The sequence below is a fragment of the Colossoma macropomum genome, unplaced genomic scaffold (genome assembly GCF_904425465.1).
Source record: "Colossoma macropomum unplaced genomic scaffold, Colossoma_macropomum, whole genome shotgun sequence".
Classification (NCBI taxonomy): Eukaryota; Metazoa; Chordata; class Actinopteri; order Characiformes; family Serrasalmidae; genus Colossoma; species Colossoma macropomum.
The window spans coordinates 527,789-552,623 of NW_023494792.1; the positions used below are offsets into that span (position 1 = coordinate 527,789).

At 40.3% G+C, this 24,835-nt stretch overlaps 1 protein-coding gene across 2 annotated transcripts in view; it reads right to left on the bottom strand.

Moving 5' to 3' along the window:
• Positions 1-794: 794 nt before the first annotated feature.
• LOC118812753 overlaps positions 795-24,835 on the bottom strand; it is a 62,919-nt gene continuing 38,878 nt past the window's right edge. Inside the window, exons 4-11 of one of the 2 annotated variants that reach the window (XM_036577868.1) lie at positions 11,504-11,839; positions 8,132-8,806; positions 4,761-5,546; positions 4,600-4,677; positions 4,313-4,453; positions 4,071-4,148; positions 3,795-3,935; positions 803-2,425 (exon numbers count right to left, since the gene is read on the bottom strand). In XM_036577868.1, the coding sequence (XP_036433761.1) occupies positions 2,304-2,425; positions 3,795-3,935; positions 4,071-4,148; positions 4,313-4,453; positions 4,600-4,677; positions 4,761-5,546; positions 8,132-8,806; positions 11,504-11,839 (2,357 nt within the window). In that variant the 3' untranslated portion in view covers positions 803-2,303. Of the gene's footprint in view, positions 2,426-3,794; positions 3,936-4,070; positions 4,149-4,312; positions 4,454-4,599; positions 4,678-4,760; positions 5,547-8,131; positions 8,807-11,503; positions 11,840-24,835 lie in introns of both variants that reach the window. The other variant, XM_036577869.1, reaches the window with a different exon arrangement.

Below are 24,835 nucleotides of genomic sequence, written 5' to 3' on the forward strand. Positions count from 1 at the left end.
GGCAAAATCTACTTATAGTGTTCCATTGATGTCACACAGTCACTCTGCCACCAGTTCAGCAGGCAGTTAGAGTGCAGCCACAGTTATGAGATAATAAAGCCATGACTGACCCAGCAAAGACTGACCCAGTAAAATGCAGAACACTCAGTTTAACCCTATTTTTAATCTGTATTAACTGGTACATTTGAGTGTTTTATGTTTAAGTTAACTATTTTATTTAATTGGTTGCTGTAGTGAGTGAATTAATACATTAATTGAGGTAAATTATTCATTGATGTAATTAATTTTTTATGTAAATTAATGCATTTATTGAAGTATATAAACACAATTATTGAAGTAAATTGATGCATTTATTAAAGTAAATTAATGGATTTATTGAGGTAAATTAATGGATTTATTGAGGTAAATTAATGGATTTATTAAGGTAAATTAATACATTAATTGAGGTAAATTAATGGATATATTGAGGTAAATTAATACATTTATTAAGGTAAATTAATGCATTTATTTAGATAAATTGATGTATTTCTTGAGGTAAATTAATGCATTTATGGAGATGAGCTGACGTTGCTTCGTATTCACCAACTTTCATAATTCATTCTACTGTTAAGGCGCCTCAGCGTACCTGCAGCTCCATTTAAGGTGGAACAGAAAATTCAGATGAGAATCTGGTGAATAAGAAGCTTCAGTTTTATATCAGTGTATGAGTTTATTATTTAAGAGCTTTGGCAGTTTTGGAGCCACTTTTATTAGTTTTTATAAAATCTCACACACTGGAATGTTCTGAACTTTGGAGACGAGCTCCATCAGAGCACAGTCAGAGTAACAGCTCACCCACCAACATGGAGACGTGGACTTCTTAATGACATGACTGAATAATGTGAAGTTGTACGTGATGCTGTTTCAGTGGTTGTAGTTTTAGCAGTAGTGACCTTATTAATTGGAGCAGCAGTAATTCAAGGGGTTGTTGCTGGTGTTACAGTAAGGAGACCACAATTCAGAAATGAAAACTAGAACATTTGCATTTGGTGGTCAATATATCATTAAAATATACAACGGTTTTTTGACCATGGTAAGTGCTTTACAGTAATAAACTATGGTGATGGCTGACTGTTAAACTGGGTATTAGCTAAATAACTTTGTAAACCATGTCAGAAAATCATACAGTGGGTACCATGGAGAGTGAAGCTGGTAAACTAGAACACTCAATAACAAAAATCATGAAACTACAATGTTTCAGTACAGTTTATTTATTTATGTATACATACATGACATTTTGAGTTATTAAGCCCATAATTCATATTAAACATTCTGGCAGTAAAAAAATTAAAAAAAATCTACAAAACTCTAAAAAACTTGTGGCTGTAGCCCAATATCCAGACCCTAAACTCCCCCCTGGGCAGCTGCAGTTCTGGACAGACAGAGTCACTGCTATCAGTATATGCCGTATGTCATATATGGAGGCTGAAAAACTGACACAGTTTAAAATGATGCTCTGTTTGTGTATCTATGTGTAGCTACATTCACTTAGACTGTCTGTCTGTACAAATCAGAGCCCACCGATCACCTGGTAGAGCGATTTAGACCCATAACTCCACCCCTGCTTTAACCCCTGGGTCACCTCGTATCCTGAAAAGACATTTGTGGTCATGTTGTGGACTCACTGGACACTTGCAAGATTCTGGTCGAGGTTTACACAGCAGTGTTCTCTAGGTGAACTAGAGTAAACTAGGTGAGCGAGTGGTTGAAGTGGTCAGTAGATAGCAGTAGCATCGCCCTCTGCTGGCCAAAACAAGCACAACGCGATACATCTGCCCATCTGCTCTGCTGCAGGTCTTTCTTGGGACTTGCTGGAGAAAACTTGAAAAGCATAATCCATTCATTGTGGGGGGATACATGAAGGGTGTTGTGAGGCAAAATAGTCCCCAAAGAAAACTTATTTAAATATTTTCCAGATTAATGTCTACTTTACCATAAATATTCCATATCAAAGTTATTTATTTACTTTGGATAGTAAATAAAATGTCTGTATTTGTGTAGTCATGGTGACCCCAGTAAAGAAATCTGACCACTGTACACCACTGTAAAGAAACCTGAGTCTGTATGTTTCTCTACAATTAATCACTTCACATCAAAACACTCTGAATGACTCTGTTTACATCTCAAAGTCTAAATCATTCAGAAACAGGATTTCCCCTTTAAATTACAGAAACACAAAGTACAGCAGAACTGATTACACGTTTCATTATTGTAGTATTGATTAATTTGGTCAAAAAAGGTCTCAGAAAACTCTTATGATGATGTCATTTGTCTAACTGAACACTGTTTGAAGTCGACTCATATCCTTCAGAGCACCCCCGTAACCAGTGGGAGACTTTGATTTTGGATCGTTCTTTGTCATCGTCCGTTGGCTCAGACTGGGTCTCTGTGGAAAAAAGGAAAAGTACAAAAGTCAGAACACAGATATAAACACAACAACTGGCTGTCAGTTACATTTCTATCATCTATCATCTAAAACTGTGCTTGTGATCAAATCCACAACTTAAGAGCTCAGTGCGTAAAATCCCCCCCTGCTATTCAGGGGTCCCCCGTTGTCTGGCTGCGAACTCATAGCGGCACTGATGCTTCAGTGTTAGTAAATGTCTGTTTTATCAGCTGTTCTTCTGTAAACTCTCTGTTCTAGTGCGGTTCTGCGCTCTTCCTCACAGTAACTGAGATCTTCCTCATCTCCTCTTCTGTAGAGTCTCTGTTCTAGTGCGGTTCTGCGCTCTTCCTCACAGTAACTGAGATCTTCCTCGTCTCCTCTTCTGTAAAGTCTCTGTTCTAGTGCGGTTCTGCGCTTTTCCTCACATTAACTGAGATCTTCCTCGTCTCCTCTTCTGTAGAGTCTCTGTTCTAGTACGGTTCTGCGCTCTTCCTCACATTAACTGAGATCTTCCTCGTCTCCTCTTCTGTAGAGTCTCTGTTCTAGTGCGGTTCTGCGCTCTTCCTCACAGTAACTGAGATCTTCCTCGTCTCCTCTTCTGTAGAGTCTCTGTTCTAGTGCGGTTCTGCGCTCTTCCTCACAGTAACTGAGATCTTCCTCGTCTCCTCTTCTGTAGAGTCTCTGTTCTAGTGCGGTTCTGCGCTCTTCCTCTCAGTAACTGAGATCTTCCTCGTCTCCTCTTCTGTAGAGTCTCTGTTCTAGTGCGGTTCTGCGCTCTTCCTCACAGTAACTGAGATCTTCCTCGTCTCCTCTTCTGTAGAGTCTCTGTTCTAGTGCGGTTCTGCGCTCTTCCTCACAGTAACTGAGATCTTCCTCGTCCCCTCTTCTGTAGAGTCTCTGTTCTAGTGCGGTTCTGCGCTCTTCCTCACATTAACTGAGATCTTCCTCGTCTCCTCTTCTGTAGAGTCTCTGTTCTAGTGCGGTTCTGCGCTCTTCCTCACAGTAACTGAGATCTTCCTCGTCTCCTCTTCTGTAGAGTCTCTGTTGATGAACCAGTCTGATACAGCGCCACCCTGAGGCAGAGCAGTGCTGCATATCAAAGACAGAGGCTCTGAGTTTTGTGGGTGAAACAGGCTAAACATGTAAAAATGAGATTTCCCTGAACATGTATTGAGTGTCTATATTTTTCTAATAGACAGCATAACGTCATAAGCTTATTTTCAGGGACCCCCCAGAATTTTGATTTTGAGACATTCAGGGGGTCCAAGAGGGTAATTAGGTGGTCCCGGACCCCCCAGGATCACCTGTATTTCTCACCTTGATTAAAATACTTTATTTAGTAATTTACAGTTAAAGATTTGTTGCTCACCCCATCCCTGATCGCTCAACATTTCCAGAAATCTTCCCATCACTGCCTCTTCTTGTCTGGTCCACTCCTGATCAAGCATCTCTTTAATCTGACTCTTGAGTGACAGGATGCTTTTAGCCTTATCCTGAACTATCCCTACATCTGCATGAGACAAAGAAACATAATTTTCTTGTAAAATGTAAAACAGATTTGAATACAATGCAATTCTGAAAATTCTTTGACAAAGTAATTAGCAAAACTTCACAATACAGCAAAGAGGTGGACCGATTTACTCACTGCAGGACTCCAGCTCTGTTTGAGACACTTCCTCATCAACACTGTCCTCTGTCTCAGTGTTTAAACACATCTCACTCACTGCAAATAATATGTAGTGTTATTTCTATTGTAAGAGCTTAAAACCAGAAACCTGGTTTCTATCATCTAACTACCATCTAAAACTGCTTATGGTTAAATCCACAGCTTAAGAGCTCATTACATTATTGTATTTAGTAATTTACAGGTGAAGACCTGTTGCTCACCACGTTTGAGCTCACTCAACATTTCCAGAAATCTTCCCATCACTGCCTCTTCTCGTCTGTTCCACTCCCGATCAAGCATCTCTTTAATGTGATCCTTGAGTTTCAGGGTGCTTTTGGCCTCATCCTGAACTGTTCCTACATCTAAATGCAGACACAGAGACAAACTGACATCATGTTTTTCTTGTATAATATAAAACAGACTTGAATACAGTACAGTTCAGAAAATTCTTGGACAATGCAATTGGTAAAAGGTTACAATATGGAAACAGGTGGACTGATTTACTCACTGCGAGACTCCGGCTCTGTTTGAGACACTTTCTCATCAGTGTGATCCTCTGTCTCAGTGTTTAATCTCGTCTCACTCACTGCAGAAAATATGTAATGTTATTTCTATTGTAACAGCTTAAAAATAGCTGAAGGCTCATGTAACTATTATAAACAGACTCACTCTTAGGAGGGTAATCCATACTTCTATCTCCCCTTTGGGGGAATGTAGCCCTTATGGCCTTCTTCACCTCTGAAACCCTTTTGACAAACTCTTTGTCTCTTCTTCTCCATTCCTCATCCACAAATCGGACAATATCCTGTAAGTCATGCTCGTCAGTAGACTTTGTTTGTGCTTCTTCTTCTTGCTTTGCATGAATTCTGCCAGTCGTCTCAGCATTCAGTTGTAATGAACTGTTTCGAGCCACCATCTGATCAATCTTCTGGAGCAGCTCTGTAACCTGAACACGATTCTCTCTGTCCTCATTGTTGAAGATGTGATATCTGTTCTCACATTTCTCGACCACCCACTGCAGAGCTTCACCTTCACTCTCAATGTGCTGCTCTATGGTCACGTCTCCAAGTATGTCACCTGATGTGAAAAGTACAATGGTGTGTCGCCACAGCTGCTCTCCAAGTAAGCTCATATTCTCTTCAATGACCTTTCTCTGTTCCTCGTGGAATGATGTGTCTGCAGGAATCACTAGAAGTATGCAGTGTGGGGGGGTGACAGTCTGACATACACCATTTAAAATTCCAGACTTTATCCATGCTGGAGTGTACTGAGCAGGAAAGTACTTAAACCAGCTGGGTGTATCGAGCACAGTTACTGGTCTTCCATCCACTTCCCCACATCCACTTTGACATTCAAGAGTACTTTTATCAGTAACAAACACTTTTTTGTTAAGGATGGTATTTCCAGCTGAACTCTTCCCAGCAATCACCCAACCCAGCAATGTGATTCTCAGCTCTGAGGAAAAAAGTACAACATTTTACAGAGAACAATAAAATATAACTCAGGAACAGAAATAGGAAGTCAGATCCATAACAGTTCCATTCTTGATAATGATGTCCTTCCCAGATCGGGACCTTGGCATGGCGGAAGGTTTTGTGTGGACTAGGGATTTTCAGAGTTATGTCATCTGGAGCAGTATGCTCCTGGTAGGGTCTTCAAGGCGAACACATATGGAGTCAAGACCCAGACTAACATGATCCAAAATCCCCTATGAATAATGGACATTATATATTGTGTACTTTGCACGGTAGAGGGTTACCAGGACCTGCCCCATGAGCCAGGCCTGGGGTAGTGTTCCTCAGCGAGTGCCAGGTGGCTGGGCAGCCCATGTAACCCTCTTGGGCTCAGCCTGAAAAGGCAAAGTAGGGGTAGCATGTGGGCCCACCACCCACCAAGTTCAGCATAGGGGACTGGTGTAGTGCCTTCTAGACAGAAGGAGATGGTGGGGAGGTCCTAGACGGCATGGACTCCTGCGGTGGAAACTGGCTGTTGGCACCTTGAATGTCACCTCACTGGGAGGGAAGGAGTCAGAGCTTGTGCGAGAGGTTGAGAGGTACCAACTAAACATAGTTAGGCTCACCTCCATTCACAGTGTCGGCCCTGGAATCAAACTCCTTGGTAGGTTGGTCCCCTTCTTACATGGGAGTTTCACAAGGTGTGTGGCACTGGCTGGGTATGGGTATATGCACAAGCCCCCAGCAGGTTGCCGTGTAGTTAGTTTGTCCTAGTGGACTGGAGGGTCTCCTCAATGTGATTTACGCTCAAACAACAGTTTTGTGTATTTGGCCTTCTTTTAGCAAATGGGTGAAATCTACGGAATCCATAGACTTGCTGGGAGACTTCAATGCTCACATTGGCAATGACTGGGAAACCTGGATAGAGTGATTGGGACGAATGGCCTGCTCGATCTAAATTTGAATGGTGAATTGTTATTGACTTTCTGTGCTAGTCATGGATTGAACACCATGACTGAACACAAGGATGTTCCTAAGTGCATTTGGTACCAGAGCTCCTTGGGTCAAAGGTCAGTGATCAACTTTTTTAATTGTTTCATCTGACTTGAGACCATTCTGGACACTCAGGTGAAGAGAGGTGCTGAACTGCCAACTGATCACCACTTCTCCGGGCCATTCAATCTCTATATTTCCGGAGTGAGAACTGTGTTCATATACTCACCCGGAAAAGGATGGTATGACTCCTCCAGATAAGGGGAGAGGACCTGCCCCAGGTGGAGGAGTTTAAGTATCTTGGGATCTTGTTCATGAGTAATGGGAGGAGGGATGGTGAGATTATCGGCTGGGACAGGCAGCAGCAGTAATGCTGTCACTGTACTGGACTGTAGGGGTGAAGAGAGACCTGAGCCATAGGGCAAAGCTCTCTGTTTTACTGGTCAGCCTATATCCCGACCCTCACCTATGGTCATCAGCTTTGGTCAATTATCGAAAGAATGAGATTGCACAGGGTAGTGGGCAATGGCCTACTTGATATGGTGAGAAGCTCAGTCCTCTGGGAGGAGCTCAGAGTAGAGCCACTACTCCTCCACACTGAAAGGAGCCAGTTGAGTTGGTTCAGGCATCTAATTAGGATGCCCCCCTGGCTGCCTCACATTGGAGGTTTACCAGGCATGGCCCACCGAGACGAAACCCAAGGTCATCCCAGGACCCACTGGATGGATTATATCTCCAAGTTGGCCTGGGAGTGGCTCGGGATCCTCCAGAATGAGCTGGAGGAAATTGCAGGGGGACAAGGCTGTCTGGGCTTCTCTGCTTTCCCTATTGCAACTGCGACCCTAGCTGGATCAAGCAGAATAAGAATATGATATTGATGATGATTGACAATGATGAGTAAAAATGTCAAAAAAAGGGAGTTCCACTTCGCGTTTTTTGACATGCTTAATGGTGCGCTGGCTCTCCAAAGGCCCGCACTAAGCAACTGAATAAGCAAGAGATCACAGCTGCTTGATTTTTTTTTTTACAGTGGACATTTTAAAACATGCAAGATGAAATTGATCATTCATCCTTGCTGGTGCCATGGTACCTAGAGTATGAATCCAAAATGCTTCCCATTTTAAAATCTTGTTATTGATGTCCTCATCTCTCCTACCAAGTGTGACTGCTTCTATATTGATACATCCAAGAGCTTAAACATTGTGATCGAGCCACTGGTGAATTAAAGAGATCTTAAAACATTTAATGTTAATCTTACCTTAGCCGATGCAAAAAAACAAGATTGTCTTATTTTAAGAAAATAAGTAGGATCATCTTGAGTGACTATTTAAGAACTTAAGACATCACTATATATATATATATGTATGAGGACTCTGGAGAATTAGGAGAGAAAATCTGTATTGGGAAGTGATTTCAGCTCTGTATTCTCAGTTATGTTGGCAAATGGAGGTTGCACAAATTTCTAAATATTAACTTGAAGATCTGTGAATAAATTTACATCAATTAAAGGTTTGATTTTTTAACACTTTTTCAGTGTGAGATTGAGCTAATCAACCATGATGATGTTTTTTCACCAATCTGACTGTTACTTACCCTCTTTCTCAAGATGTTCTCGTTGTTTTAACTCTCTGGACTTTGCTCTGGTCATCACAGTCCTCTTCCACTCTGCAGCCTCCTCCAGTATCTTTGCCTCAATTTGGAAATGAGCACCACCATTTATTCGCACTATGTTCTCAATCTTTTCCAGCAGCTCCTTCACCTGAGATGTTTTATCTAAGACTGTACTGTCAAAGGCATAATATCTGCTCCCACATTTCTCTATCAGCCACTTTAGAGCTTCTCCCTCTTTTTCAATGTGCTGTTCTTTAGTTCTTTTCCCCAGAGAGCGGCTTCTAGTGAACAGCACAAGAGTGTGTGTCCAGATCTGGTCACCAAGGAGTGCAAGGTGATCCACTGCAGCTTTTCTGTGCTTCTCTGTGAATGGAATGTCAATCTCAATGACCAACAGGATCACATGGGGTCCTGGATGGCACAAAGAGACTCCTTGAATGAGCTCCTTTTTCAGAAAGTTTGCAGTGTCGCTCAGTGGAAAATGCTTCCACCAGCCTGGAGTGTCAACCAACGTCAGCTCTCTTCCACACACATTTCCCTGTAGCTTCTCACACTGAGCAGTCCTCTTCTGATTCGGCAGGAAGCCTTTTCCAAACACGGCATTGATCAGTGTGGTCTTCCCAGCAAACTTCCCCCCAAACACCACAGCTCTGAGCTCTACAAAGCAGAGAACAACAGACAGACAGTCAGAGGGATAAAGGGATAAACTGACTCATCATGGGAGGGAAGAGTATTAGTACAAAATGTAACATGTCTTTATGTCTAACATATGCCCTAACAGAGTCCCTGAAATATTAATACTACCTGAAGTAATAATATTCTTTAATGGAAATTTGAAAAATATCCAAAGCTGCATGTATCATAGTTCTAAATCACATGCCAATGAAGTTCTGATCCAGCACCCAAGGGGTTTCCCAAAGACTGGAAATGTCAAAATTATATATTTCCTTGTGATTACAAAAGTATGCACAGTATTTTGGTGGTATTTATTAAATTTATACACAATATTAGACAAATTGTAAAAAGTATATTAATTAATGAATGTTAATGCTTCTTAAAGAATGTCAAAAAAGTTTATTGCACATTTTCCCACAAAGGTTCAGCCCAAACCAGTTCCCTTTCAGAGAATATGTTTCCTGTCTTCAATCTCAGTGATTCAACATTAAGAATGGTTAATTTGAAAAGCTTAATTACCACCTGCTAAATGTAGTTTACATTTTAAATGTGTCACAATTATCCCAGAATCATCAATCTGAGAATATGATAACCTTTTTATACCATACCACGTTTGATTACACTCCTGTAGAAAAATAGAGCATGCAGACATCTGTCTTGGACCACTGAATCAGTATACACTTCTAACGCAAAGACCAGTTAATGAGGTTTTGTTATCTAAAATCAACCAGATAAGTTCTCTGTTATGGCTTAAAGCTTTGTGTAGATCAGTTTCTGGAGACACCTTGTCAGTGAGCTAACTTAACAAACTTTGCTATCCACAAGCAAACAAAGTACTAAAAGTCTGACACCGCTCACTGTACTTTAGCTGAGGAAAGCACATATCACCCTGTGTTAGCAGGATTATAGTAGGTTTAGTGAGAGAGATCTAAAATACACTTTAAAGGACGCTGAGTAGTTCAATCTGAACCCACATTAAAATTAAGAATAATCTGATCTCTGAATCCTTTTATAAGACTACATTTGAACTTTTTATAATAAGTGAAGTTGTTTGAGGCAGCTAGATTCAAGATTCCTCTGCGGATGGCTCCAGACAGGACAGAAACTCTGTTCGGCAGACTTCACTGCTAAGATGCTTTGTGATGGCTGGGATGCATGACTAGATGTTGTGCTGTGTGTGGGAGGAGCCTGTGCCTGGGAAACCTAAGGAAGATGGTGTTGGGCACAGTGCATGGAGCAGCTGGCATTGGACCCTTCGGAGCGGGCAAGACACTGAAGCAGTTGCAGCCGAGGCTCTACTGGCTAAACCTAACCCTAACCCAAGGACACAGGCCTGAGAGAGGACTGGGGTTCCTGGGGTGCCTGGGGGTGCACTTGTGGGCCACGCTGCCATGGGGATGGGGTTTGGCCATGCAAAGTGCCTCTCAGGAAGCAATTAATATTGCACATGTTGAAATTTATGACTCTAATATGTGTTATGACTTCACGACGGTTGTGTTGTTTTTTATCATGTTCTTTTCTGTGTATTTACTAATTAGTGTGTCCACCACTTTTATTTCAAAAGCATTTCAGCTGAATTGCAGTGAATGCTGCACTTTGAATCTAAGCAGTATTTTAAATGTTCAATGTCTAAAATTTCGAAATTGAAAATGGAAAAAAATAACTTAAATCTGACTCACTGAGTTTTTGATGGATTTAAAAAACTTTTGATTTGCAATTTGATCCACTTAAATAAGACGTTTACTTTTCTACACTCTCATTTTTTAAACTAATATTTTAGATGGTTAAGGATCTATTGAACCTTCAAGACTGCTAATCGATTACTGAACCTCCGTCATCAAGCTAACTAGCTATATCAGTATACAGGTAGTATCAGTTTTTACAGATAGTATCAGTTTTTACAGGTAAGGTACGCTCAGTACTGTTAGGACAAGTATGGGCAAGTACATTTTAGTTACAGGTTTATTCAAAGGCCTTTTTCTAAATTAAAGCGGTTTGAATTTCTAACCATAATTTAGAGCGAATAACACCATTAATCAGACGTGTATGGACACAGTGTTTATGGAGCTATTGACGTTTTATTGTCTGGCGGTGTCTGTTGTTAGCATGAACAATTAAAATATATATTTAAATGCACTGAAACGCTTTGGAGGAAAACAGAGGCGTGTGCATGGATGTAGGCGTGGTCTAGAAGTGCATGATTTTCCGACTGAAAAACTTGTCTCAGTTCTATGGTATTAACACAAAATAGCGGTACATTAAATGTCACCCAAGCTGCAAAAGAACAGGTGTGCATCACTCTCTGTGGTCGGACTGTCATGAATGTGTAAGTCTTCGCTGACTACCGTGGTCCGATCAAATGTTATTAGCGCCGAAAAGACGAATATCGAAAATAAAACTAACTTTACCGTGGTGTCTCAGATCAACCTAAAAAATTACTTCAGTTTATTCTTTCAGTTTTATAATAAATACTATGAATAAACGGTTCTTTCAATCAGACTAATTTTTGAGATGGATAAAACTGGTTAATTTATTTGTTACGACATGAAGTCATTTTTAGTTTGATCTGATGAGCCACTTTTTACAGTGTAACACTGAACCATCCAGGTGACGCAGCTCCAACGAGACTCTGCTGATTTTATTCCGCACTGGAAACTGAACGGTGGGATCTTTACTCACCCATCAGGGGACGGACTGAGTCTGCTCCGCTCTCAGATCTCTCCTCACCCATCAGGGGACGGACTGAGTCTGCTTCGCTCTCAGATCTCTCCTCACCCATCAGGAGACGGACTGAGTCTGCTCCGCTCTCAGATCTCTCCTCACCCATCAGGGGACGGACTGAGTCTGCTCCGCTCTCAGATCTCTCCTCACCCATCAGGGGACGGACTGAGTCTGCTCCGCTCTCAGGTCTCTCCTCACCCATCAGGAGACGGACTGAGTCTGCTCCGCTCTCAGATCTCTCCTCACCCATCAGGAGACGGGCTGAGTCTGCTCCGCTCTCAGATCTCTCCTCACCCAGGGTTAGTTTTACGTTCTATTTCGGACTCTTTCTGCTCCCGGACTCCTCAGAGGTCAGGAGACGATGCTGAAATCACGAAGTGTCCGCAGTTCACAGTTACTTTCGATTCTAGTTCACGGGTGTTGTGACTACCCGCCCCAACCGGTCCGACCGCGCAGGCGCAGATCATTAATGTAGTCTAGCGCTTCTAACGTCTTACTGCGCTCTGAGTGTCATTCTGCCTCCAGAATTACTTCGAGTGAAGATTTGGGTTAATAATCTCATTTACACTGTAAAAAGTGTCTCGTCAGATCTGCCTGAAAATTACCTAATGTGGAAACAAGCAACTTAACCAGTTTAATTCAACGTAAAATTACATTTAAAGAATCGTTCATTCAAAGTATTGATTTAGGTTGAATTAAACTGGTTAATTTATTTGTTCAACATGTACTCATTTTTAGGCAGATCTGACGAGACACTTTTTACTGTGCAATGCTGATAAGGTGGTTATCAAAATAACCCCAGACACGCCCTGCAGGCTGGACCAGCTCCAGACAGGAGGTTCTGTTAAGTGCCGTTCTGTTAACTGGTTTCATATCAGTCTAAAACAGACTCAGCTCTAGCGAGTCCGGCCCCCTTACGACGTTCTGTGCTCGTTAACAACTCAGTGCTCATACCAGCTTTTAAACAGCTTTACATACAGGAAATATGAAACGTCATCATGCTTGAAATGACAGTATTTTTCTGATGTAAAGGCGATTATTGTCTGATCTTTTCCATCTTCATTCTGACCTAAACAAAATCAAAAACACGTCTGGGTGACAGGAAGACTGGCACGATGAAGACAAACAAATGTTGACAAACAAATGATCTGACCCTTTGTTCATTAAGGATACATGATTATTTTAATGAAATATGAAAACAGTTGTTTGTTTCTGATGAATGCATGAGAACAGAAGTAAATATTGGCTACACTGAATTCACTGGCCTGAGAAACACACAACTCAGACCCTCATCTATCTAAATAACCTACCTGCAGTTTTAATGCTGGTAGTATTTTCTGAGAAGGTGATTTGGACAAAAATCAAAATGTCCAGCAGGCAGGTTTATGTAGCATTTACCTGTAAATATAGGACATTTATATCCTAAACAACTGTCTCCATTAAAAATCATCACAAGATGCAAGCAGGAGTCAGACTGGCATGCTCACTTTGGCTCCATTTTTAACAAAAAAAAGAAAGAGAATGTGCAGGAAAAGTAAAAAACCCAAACAAAGCACTTTCTCTGCAAGAAAAAAAGACAAAAATATATATAATTTAAATAAATAAAAAAACCTGAAAGTTGTATTGAAAACTGTTCATAGCAATTAGGAAGAAGACTGTGTGTAAAAGAGAAAATAGATAAAAATCAGCTGTGACCATTCTATCAAAGCTCTTCTGAAAAATATATAAACACCTGATGTTACTTTAGAAATTTGGCCCAAATAATATTACAGTAGGAAATGTGAGAATAAATCAAGTATTTTTGTGGCAGTTTGCATTTGATTCTACTGAAAACACCAATATTGTTTGCTATTTTATTCAATATTAAGGAAATATGTTCTTTCCAGCACTGTTTTTCATGAGTAAGTTTACCAAGGAATTCAGTACAGTGGAGTGAATATGTGAGTAAACACCCAGACTGGAGGAAGAGTATCAATGACTTTTCTTTTTAGGGCTGAAAAGCATGTTTGAACTTTTTGTTGTTAAGGAAAAATGTATCAGCTTTAAACCAGTGATTCATATTTGATCATTCTGGCTCCATCAGCATCCACTGAAAAAACGGTTTATGATTAGCATGTTCCCAGAGGTTGTGCGCAAACAAAATATATAACATCAGCACTGCTGGAGCCTATCCCAGCTGTCATTGGGCAGAAGGCAGGATACACCCTGGACAGGTCGCCAGTCCATCGCACGGAAGACAGACAGACATACACAATCACACACACTCACACCTAGGGGCAATTTAGCATGTCCAATCAGCCTGACTGCCTGTCTTTGGACTGTGGGAGGAAACCAGAGTACCCGGAGGAAACCCACGCAGACATGGGGAGAACAGGCAAACTCCACACAGAAATGACCCTGGTCGCCCAGCCGGGAATCAAACCCAGGCCATTCTTGCTGTGAGGCGACAGCGCTACCCACTGCACCACCGTGCCGCCCTCATCATCTGCAATTTAACAAAATATAAACATGGAAACTCTACAAAAGGGTCCAAAAGGGTCACTCTCACAAAACCGCCTCAAAATGACCAAAAAAAATTTGATCAAAAGCATCACACAGATAAAAATATTCATATAATTCAGTAGAACAATTTGAGCTCTATATTATGCATATTATGTCAAGTGGTTCAACACAGCTGGGTCACTGTACTCAGTCAATTCTTTTAAACCAAAGTAGAAAAAGAACAAAGTTCATAAGTTTCATATCAGATCTACAGAGTTTCATGCAGTCGTACTGCAGCTCTCATAGAATTACACTCAGCAGTGAATTACAGGGTAAACTGCACTTACAGCCACCAAAGAGGCTCATCAGTTTAAGAAATACACACATCAAAGGAACAATAAATCAGGGGCAAAGACGGCACAAAGAGGGAGAGTAAAACAAGTAAAAGAATATCGCTGCTGTCAGAACAAAACCTCATATCATTTTTCAGTTTTTGACAAAATTTAAAAATACCTACTATCCTTTAAAACGTGTAGATTTCATGATTAACAGACCAAAAGAAATGACCCAAAATTACTTGGAAAAAAGTCTGGTTCTACTGACTTACATTAAAAGTAAAGTATATTTTTGTTTCTCCTGTAAAGTTACCGTTTTGGAGATGCGAGGTTTTGTTCTACGATATGCAAATAGACGACATCAAGACACTGATCAAACAAACACCTCCAAAGTAAATCTGACAACTCACTGAATATCACTGAGATCTTGATCCTGTTCCCACTTATCACCTTTAGATGTTTTTTTCTGAATTTAGGCATATCCAATTCCACCCACTAGTTAGGATGCAAAACCAACAGGGGGCCATCCTGCCCACCCAGGGAGAGCAAGGACTCCGAACCACAGACAGCTACTGCATCACTGGGGATCAAACTCATGATCTCTTGATGACAGGACCAATGCTTACACAGCTGCACCCCTCAGGAGCCTTTAAGATGGTTTTTGATTATGTTGAAAATGATGTATCAACTATTGTACAGTGTTCTCCATCAACAGGTATTTTTCCAGACGCTTTTAAAACTGTCTCTAAAAAGAGTAGCATGGATCCTTCCACAATTAATGATTTTAGACCAATTTCAAACCTGCCTTTTTAAGTGAAGTTTTAGAAAAAGTTGTTTTCAAACACTTAAATGCATATCTAATGTCAAACAAGTTATATGAGAAATTTCATTCTGACCACAGTATAGAGACGGCATTGGTATATGTTATGAATGACCTCAGGGTCAGTACTGATGCACAAAATCCTTCTATTCTGGTCTTATTAGATCTCAGTGCAGCTTTTGATACCGCTGACCACAAGATTTTAATCCAGCATCTTGAATTCTGGGTTGGCCTCTAGGGCAGTTTTAGAATGGTTTAAATCAAATTTAGGTGGTAACACTTTACAATACTGTTTCATAGTTAATAACTAACTAATCAGGAACTAAGCAGGAACGAATGAGTAGTGCTGCATTAACAGCAGTAACTACTCTTAACTACCAAGGACTACTAGTTAACTACTCAGTAGGTAATAGTGAACTAATGATTAGGGTAGTTCACTATTAACTAAACAGTAACTACTGAGTCTCATAGAGAATTACTTAGGAACTATGGTTTCTTAGAATAACTACTCATAAATTCCAGATCAGTTCAACATTAATTGCTCAATAGCTGAGTCTGACAAGGTCTCTGCTGAACTACTAACTGATGTAGTGTACTCCAACACTTCTAACAGTAGTGAAATACACTACACATTGTGCAGTCTCTACAATATAATGGATTATACCCTACATTTCCATTCACAGAAACAGGTATCCTCAGAGAAGGCTTGGGGCATCACACCACACTACTGATTGGTGTCCCTCATGTATTTGTTTTGACCAGAAACCTTAAAAGGCTAATGTACATCTTTATATTTGGCAATGTGAACCAATTTGCACATAAGCCTACAAATGGGCTAAATGTTAAAATACAACAGTATTCAGTAGACCAGTCTGCTTATCTCTCATCTTTAGAAAAGAAAACACCATTCTTTTCTGCAGGAGCATGTGTTCCAGTGTTTCTTCCGAACAATAGTTCTCCTTTAAAGTCCTCTTGAGGGCAGGGTCAGTTGAATAGAGTTCACATCGAAATATCTGAATGTGTATGTGTCCTGCCTTCACATTCACTTGCTTCTACATATTACCAAGTGATTATGTGATTACTGCCTGTTAAATAATGAATGAGGTGTTGTTGTTCTTCATTAGGAGCTAATTATGATCAGGAACAATATAAAATAAAACAATGGTAACTCATTATTAATAAACTAGGAGTTATGATGATGAGGAATAGTATTATAAAGTGAAACACATGGTAACTCATTTTTAATGAACTAGGAGTTAATGATGATCAGGAACAGTATTATAAAGTGAAACATAGTAACTAATCATTAATGAACTAGAAGTTAATGATGATCTGGAACAGTAGTATAAAGTGAAGCACATTAGAAATAAAAACTGCTAAAGAAATGATGTACTTCTGTACAAGAATTATTGATATATAAGAGTAAGAGTTGCTTAGTCTTTTTTTATTTGTGAACAGTCCAAATGTGAAAACATTCCTGAGTTAACTAGCCATATCATTGAAAATAATACACCCAAACAAAATGAAATCAAAATCTGTCATTACTACTGAAGCAGAAAGTCTGAGAGCTGAGACCGATCACATTATGTTCTGCTAGTACATTAATTACACATCTTTCTGTTTCATATCTGAGTTTTCCTGCTTATTAGCTTAGCTCACATTAGCTAAATTAACTACCTAGCTAGCGTGCACTCATAACAGAACATTAGCAGCAGCTGTAGGTTTAATAAAGCACTAACATATGCTTATAATTCTGAAACAACACGGTAAAACAGACATTGTACAAGAAGAATGAACCTACTTAGCTCAGATTAGTTAGGAAGTCAGCTAACTGTGTCTCTACATTAGTGCTGCAGTCTGAATAAAACCTTGAATCTGAATTAAAAGTCTCACATTAGCGGCCGGGGGTCTGTCATGAGTCCGATTAACTCATCATACATCAGGAGATACAGTGAGTCACAATTAAAATCTGAACAGAATTATCAAACTAATCCACTCAGAACGCACCATTAACTGCTCTCCTTTACCAGCGCTTGCAAAAACCTCAGAAACACCAAAGCTATCAAAATAAGAGTCCTGTGAAACTCTATTGTTAAATCTAAGTTTATTTAATTCATCACCATCAACGGAGCCACTGTAGAGGGGGTCAGTAGCTTCAATTTCCTCGGTGTTCACATCTCACGGGAGCTGACATGGAGCAAACACACCACACCCATCCTCAGAACATTCTACACATGTACTGTGGAGAGCGTTCTAACAGGATCCATCACCACCTGGTATGGGAACTGCGCTGCCATCGAGCAGAAAGCACTGCAGAGGGTGGTGTGGACAGCCCAGCACACCACCGGGGTCCAGCTCCCAAACCTCCTGGATTTATACACCAGCCGCTGCCTGAGGAAGACCAGGAGGAGTCTAAAGGACTCCACCCACTCAAGCCACGGTCTGTTCTCACAGCTGCCGAGTGGGAGGAGGTACAGAAGCATAAAGTCCAGAACCAGCTGGTTCCGAGATTTTCCCCCCGAGGCCATCAGGCTGCTGAACAGCCAGTACCTGTGCAATGTGATGTGACAATGAATGTGATTTGATTTGATTTGATTTGACTTCATTCTGGATATCATTTTTATTAGAACTTTGTTCTGGATGTCAATCATTCTGAATAGTAATTTTATTAGAATTTCATTCTGGACGTTAATTTTATTAGAACTTAATTCTGAATGTTAATTTATTAGAACTTCTTCCTGGATGTAAATTTTATTAGACCTTATTCTGCATATTGATTTTATTAGAATATCATTCTGAATGTTAATTTTATTAGAACTTCAATCTGGATGTTAATTTTATTAGAACTTCACTCTGGATGTTAATTTTATTAGAACTTCATTCTGAATGTTAATTTTATTAGAATTTCATTCTGGACATTAATTTTATTAGAACTTCATTCTGAGTGAACTACACTCCATAACTGTAGGGGGAGCTCAAGAGCAAAAAATACCAATGCTGTGGTGGTTGTCTTAGTTTTGGTAACTGAAACCTTGTAAAGATCCCTGAAGCCATGGGGGCTTCTGATGCTGCTAAAGCTGGTTGAGATGTGGTGGTCTGTGTACCGCAGCCATGGGGTTCTTGCAGCTCCTGCAGAGGAACATTTGTGGCAAAATCTACTCAAAGTGTTCCATTGATGTCACACAGTCAGTCTGCCACCATTTCAGCAGGCAGTTAAAGTTATGAGATAATAAAGCCATGACTGACCCAGCAAATACTGACCCAGTAAAACACAGAACACTCAGTTTAAACCTATTTTTAATCTGTATTTACTGGTACATTTGAGTGTTTTATGTTTAAGTGATGTATTTTATTTGGTTGCTATAGCGATTAACAAATGAAAGCTGAAATCTAAACGGCTGAGATTTCCCACTGCATTACGAGCGCCCCGTCCCAAACTGCATACTAGCTCACTAAATAGTGTGTAAAAACAGTGCATATCCCATTAGAAGTGCACTCATTAGTGTAGTAGGTGAAGTACAGAAGGGTGTGGTTTGGGACGCAGCGTTAGATCTGCCAGTGAGATGCGATCAACAGCTGCTCTGCTGTGCTGCTCGTTAGCTGCTCACTAAACACCTCCAAGAGAAGGTTTGAGGGGTTTGTTGATTAAGGAGCATTTAGTGAGTAAATGAATACATTTATTGAGGTAAATTAATGTATTTATTGATGTAAAGTAATTAATTATTTCTGTAAATTAATGCATTTATTGACGTAAAAAAACACCTGTACTGAGGTAAATTGATGCATTTATTGAAGTAAATTAATACATTTATTGAGGTAAATTAATGTGTTTATTGATGTAAAGTAATTAATTATTTCTGTAAATTAATGCATTTATTGACGTAAAAAAACACCTGTACTGAGGTAAATTGATGCATTTATTGAAGTAAATTAATACATTTATTGAGGTAAATTAATGTGTTTATTGAGGTAATTTAATGTGTTTATTGAGGTAAATTAATGTGTTTATTGAGGTAAATTAATGCATTTATTGAGGTAAAGTAATGTGTTATTGAGGTAATTTAATGTGTTTATTGAGGTAAATTAATGTGTTTATTGAGGTAAATTAATGCACTTATTGAGGTAAATTAATGTGTTCATTGAGGTAAATTAATGCATTTATTGAGATAAATTGATGTATTTCTTGAGGTAAATTAATGCATTTATTAAGGTAAATTAATGTGTTTATTGAGGTAAATTAATGCATTTACTGAGAAAAATTGATGTGTTTATTGAGGTAAATTAATGGATTTATTGTGATAAATTGATGTATTTCTTGAGATAAATTAATGCATTTATTGAGATGAACTGATGTTACTTCATATTCACCAACTTTCATAATTCATTCTACTTTTAAGGTGCCTCCGTGTAACTGCAGCAGCTCCATTTAAGGTGAAACAGAAAATTCAGATGAGAATCTGGTGAATAAGAAGCTTCAGTTTTATATCAGTGTAGGAGTTTATTATTAAGAGCTTTGGCAGTTTTGGAGCCACTTTTATTAGTTTTTATAAAATCTGACACACTGGAATGTTCTGAACTTTGGAGACGAGCTCCATCAGAGCACAGTCAGAGTTACAGCTCACCCACCAACATGGAGACGTGGACTTCTTAATGACATGACTGAATAATGTGAAGTTGTATGTGATACTGTGGTTGTAGTTTTAGCAGTAGTGATCTTATTAATTGGAGCAGCAGTAATTCAAGGGGTTGTTGCTGGTGTTACAGTAAGGAGACCACAATTCTGAAATGAAAACTAGAACATTTGCAGTTTGGTGGTAAATATATCATTAAAATATGGTCAAACTACAGTGTTTCAGTACAGTTTATTTAATTATCTATACATACATGACATTTTGAGTTATTAAGTCCATAATTCATGTTAAACATTCTGGCAGTAAAAAAGACCCAAATCTACAGAAAAAAACTTGTGGTTGTAGCCCAATATACAGACCCTAAACTCCCCCCTGGGCAGCTGCAGTTCTGGACAGACAGAGACGCTATCAGCACATGCCATATGTCATATATGGAGGCTGAAAAAGTGACGCAGTTCAAACTGATGCTCTGTTTGTGTATCTATGTGTAGCTACATTCACATAGACTGTCTGTCTGTACAAATCAGAGCCACCGATCACCTGGTAGAGTGATTCAGTCCCGTAACTCTACTCCTGCTTTAACCTCTGGGTCACCTCGTATCCTGAAAAGACGTTAAGTCGAGTTTTACTCAGCAGTGTTCTCTAGGTGAACTAGAGTAAACTAAGTGAGCGAGTGGTTGAAGTGGTCAGTAGATAGCAGCAGCAGCACCCTCTGCTGGCCACAACAAGCACAACGCAAGACGTCTGCCCATCTGCTCTGCTGCAGGTCTTTCTCGGGACTTTTTTGAAAAAAATGGAAAAACATAATAGGTCCCCTTTAATCCATTCATGGTGGAGGGATACATGAAGGGTGTTGTGAGGCAAAATAGTCCCCAAAGAAAACTTATTTAAATATTTTTCAGATGAATGTCTATTTTACCATAAACATTCCTTATAAAATTCAGAAGACTCACTGGTGTAGGTTCACTGGTGGTTTTGGATGGTCAATAAAATGGTTATATTTGTGTTGTAGTCATGGTAACCCCAGTAAAGAAATCTGACCACTGTACACCACTGTAAAGAAACCTGAGTCTGTATGTTTCTCTACAATTAATCACTTCACATCAAAACACTCTGAATGACTCTGTTTACATCTCAAAGTCTAAATCATTCACAAATTGGAATTCCCCTTTAAATTACAGAAACACAAAGTACAGCAGAACTGATTACACGTTTCATTATTGTAGTATTGATTAATTTAGTCAAAAAAGGTCTCAGAAAACTCTTATGATGATGTCATTTGTCTAACTGAACACTGCTTGAAGTCGACCCATATCCTTCAGAGCAGTCCTGTAACCAGTGGGAGACTTTGATTTTGGATCGTTCTTTGTCATCGTCCGTTGGCTCAGACTGGGTCTCTGTGGAAAAAAGGAAAAGTACAAAAGTCAGAACACAGATATAAACACAACAACTGGCTGTCAGTTACATTTCTATCATCTATCATCTAAAACTGTGCTTGTGATCAAATCCACAACTTAAGAGCTCAGTGCGTAAAATCCCCCCCTGCTATTCAGGGGTCCCCCGTTGTCTGGCTGCGAACTCATAGCGGCACTGATGCTTCAGTGTCAGTAAATGTCTGTTTTATCAGCTGTTCTTCTGTAGAGTCTCTGTTCTAGTGCGGTTCTGCGCTCTTCCTCACAGTAACTGAGATCTTCCTCATCTCCTCTTCTGTAGAGTCTCTGTTCTAGTGCGGTTCTACGCTCTTCCTCACAGTAACTGAGATCTTCCTCGTCTCCTCTTCTGTAAAGTCTCTGTTCTAGTGCGGTTCTGTGCTTTTCCTCACATTAACTGAGATCTTCCTCGTCTCCTCTTCTGTAGAGTCTCTGTTCTAGTACGGTTCTGCGCTCTTCCTCACATTAACTGAGATCTTCCTCGTCTCCTCTTCTGTAGAGTCTCTGTTCTAGTGCGGTTCTGCGCTCTTCCTCACAGTAACTGAGATCTTCCTCGTCTCCTCTTCTGTAGAGTCTCTGTTCTAGTGCGGTTCTGCGCTCTTCCTCACATTAACTGAGATCTTCCTCGTCTCCTCTTCTGTAGAGTCTCTGTTGATGAACCAGTCTGATACAGCGCCACCCTGAGGCAGAGCAGTGCTGCATATCAAAGACAGAGGCTCTGAGTTTTGTGGGTGAAACAGGCTAAACATGTAAAAATGAGATTTCCCTGAACATGTATTGAGTGTCTATATTTTTCTAATAGACAGCATAACGTCATAAGCTTATTTTCAGGGACCCCCCAGAATTTTGATTTTGAGACATTCAGGGGGTCCAAGAGGGTAATTAGGTGGTCCCGGACCCCCCAGGATCACCTGTATTTCTCACCTTGATTAAAATACTTTATTTAGTAATTTACAGTTAAAGATTTGTTGCTCACCCCATCCCTGATCGCTCAACATTTCCAGAAATCTTCCCATCACTGCCTCTTCTTGTCTGGTCCACTCCCGATCAAGCATCTCTTTAATCTGACTCTTGAGTGACAGGATGCTTTTAGCCTTATCCTGAACTATCCCTACATCTGCATGAGACAAAGAAACATAATTTTCTTGTAAAATGTAAAACAGATTTGAATACAATGCAATTCTGAAAATTCTTTGACAATGTAATTAGCAAAACTTCACAATACAGCAAAGAGGTGGACGGATTTACTCACTGCAGGACTCCAGCTCTGTTTGAGACACTTCCTCATCAACACTGTCCTCTGTCTCAGTGTTTAAACACGTCTCACTCACTGCAAATAATATGTAGTGTTATTTCTATTGTAAGAGCTTAAAACCAGAAACCTGGTTACTATCATCTAACTACCATCTAAAACTGCTTATGGTTAAATCCACAGCTTAAGAGCTCATTACATTATTGTATTTAGTAATTTACAGGTGAAGACCTGTTGCTCACCACATATGAGCTCACTCAACATTTCCAGAAATCTTCCCATCACTGCCTCTTCTCGTCTGTTCCACTCCCGATCAAGCATCTCTTTAATGTGATCCTTGAGTTTCAGGGTGCTTTTAGCCTCATCCTGAACTGTTCCTACATCTAAATGCAGACACAGAGACAAACTGACATCATGTTTTTCTTGTATAATATAAAACAGACTTGAATACAGTACAGTTCAGAAAATTCTTGGACAATGCAATTGGTAAAAGGTTACAATATGGAAACAGGTGGACTGATTTACTCACTGCGAGACTCCGGCTCTGTTTGAGACACTTTCTCATCAGTGTGATCCTCTGTCTCAGTGTTTAATCTCGTCTCACTCACTGCAGAAAATATGTAATGTTATTTCTATTGTAACAGCTTAAAAATAGCTGAAGGCTCATGTAACTATTATAAACAGACTCACTCTCAGGAGGGTATTCCATACTTCTATCTCCCCTTTGGGGGAATGTAGCCCTTATGGCCTTCTTCACCTCTGAAACCCTTTTGACAAACTCTTTGTCCCTTCTTCTCCATTCCTCATCCACAAATCGGACAATATCCTGTAAGTCATGCTCGTCAGTAGACTTTGTTTGTGCGTCTTCTTCTTGCTTTGCATGAATTCTGCCAGTCGTCTCAGTATTTGGTTGTAATGAACTGTTTCGAGCCACCATGTGATCAATCTTCTGGAGCAGCTCTGTAACCTGAACACGATTCTCTCTGTCTTCATTGTTGAAGACGTGATATCTGTTCTTGCATTTCTCGACCACCCACTGCAGAGCTTCACCTTCACTCTCAATGTGCTGCTCTATGGTCACGTCTCCAAGTATGTCACCTGATGTGAAAAGTACAATGGTGTGTCGCCACAGCTGCTCTCCGAGTAAGCTCATATTCTCTTCAATGACCTTTCTCTGTTCCTCGTGGAATGATGTGTCTGCAGGAATCACTAAAAGTATGCAGTGGGGGGGTGACAGTCTGAAATACACCATTAAAAATTCCAGACTTTATCCATGCTGGAGTGTACTGAGCAGGAAAGTACTTAAACCAGCTGGGTGTATCGAGCACAGTTACTGGTCTTCCATCCACTTCCCCACATCCACTTTGACATTTAAGAGTACTTTTATCAGTAACAAACACTTTTTTGTTAAGGATGGTATTTCCAGCTGAACTCTTCCCAGCAATCACCCAACCCAGCAATGTGATTCTCAGCTCTGAGGAAAAATAGTACAACATTTTACAGAGAACAACAAAATATAACACATAAAATTTGGACACAGGAAGAGGACGTCAGCTCCATTATTGTTCCATCATTGATAACGAGGCCCTTTCTAGATCAGGGCCTTGGCATGGTGGAAGGGCTTGTGTGGTCTAGGGATCTTCAGAGCTTGTCATCTGGAGCAGTAAGCTCCTGGTAGGGTCTCTCAAGGTGAAGAGGTATGGAGTCAAGACCCAGACCCAGAGCCAAGCTGAAAAAGGAGGGCTTTAGGGACTGGTTGGCTCAGACTATTCTCGACTCAACAGACAGGTACCGGTCAGGACCTGAGACATCAGTGATGTCAGACCCTGTTTCACTAGTGGAGTCACTGAGGCAGTTGGCAAGCTCTTTAGTGGCAAAGCACTGGGGTGGAAATGCTTTAGCCTCTAGATGCTGTGGGGCTGTCATGGCTGACATGCCTCTGCGATGTTGCGTGGACCTTGGGAACAGTACATTTGACCTGGCAGACCAGGGTGGTGGTCCCCATTTTTAAAAAAGGGGACTGGAGAATATGTGCTAATTACCAGGGTATTACAGCCCAGCCTCCCTGGGTAAATTTAAGCCAAGGTGCTAAAAGGAGACTTGCAGACTATATTTTCACACTCACACCGAATGTTGAGGGGCATGGGAGCTTGCCAACCTAGGCTACATGTGCTTTGTGGACTTTGAGAAGGCTTACAACTATGTTTGCTGAGATATTCTGGGTGAGGTCCTCAGGGAGTACGGGGTGACAGGGCCACTACCCCGGGCCATTCAGTTTCTGTACGTCTGGGCTAGAAGCTGTGTTTGTATATGTGGCATTAAGTCAATGCTTTGTCTCCAA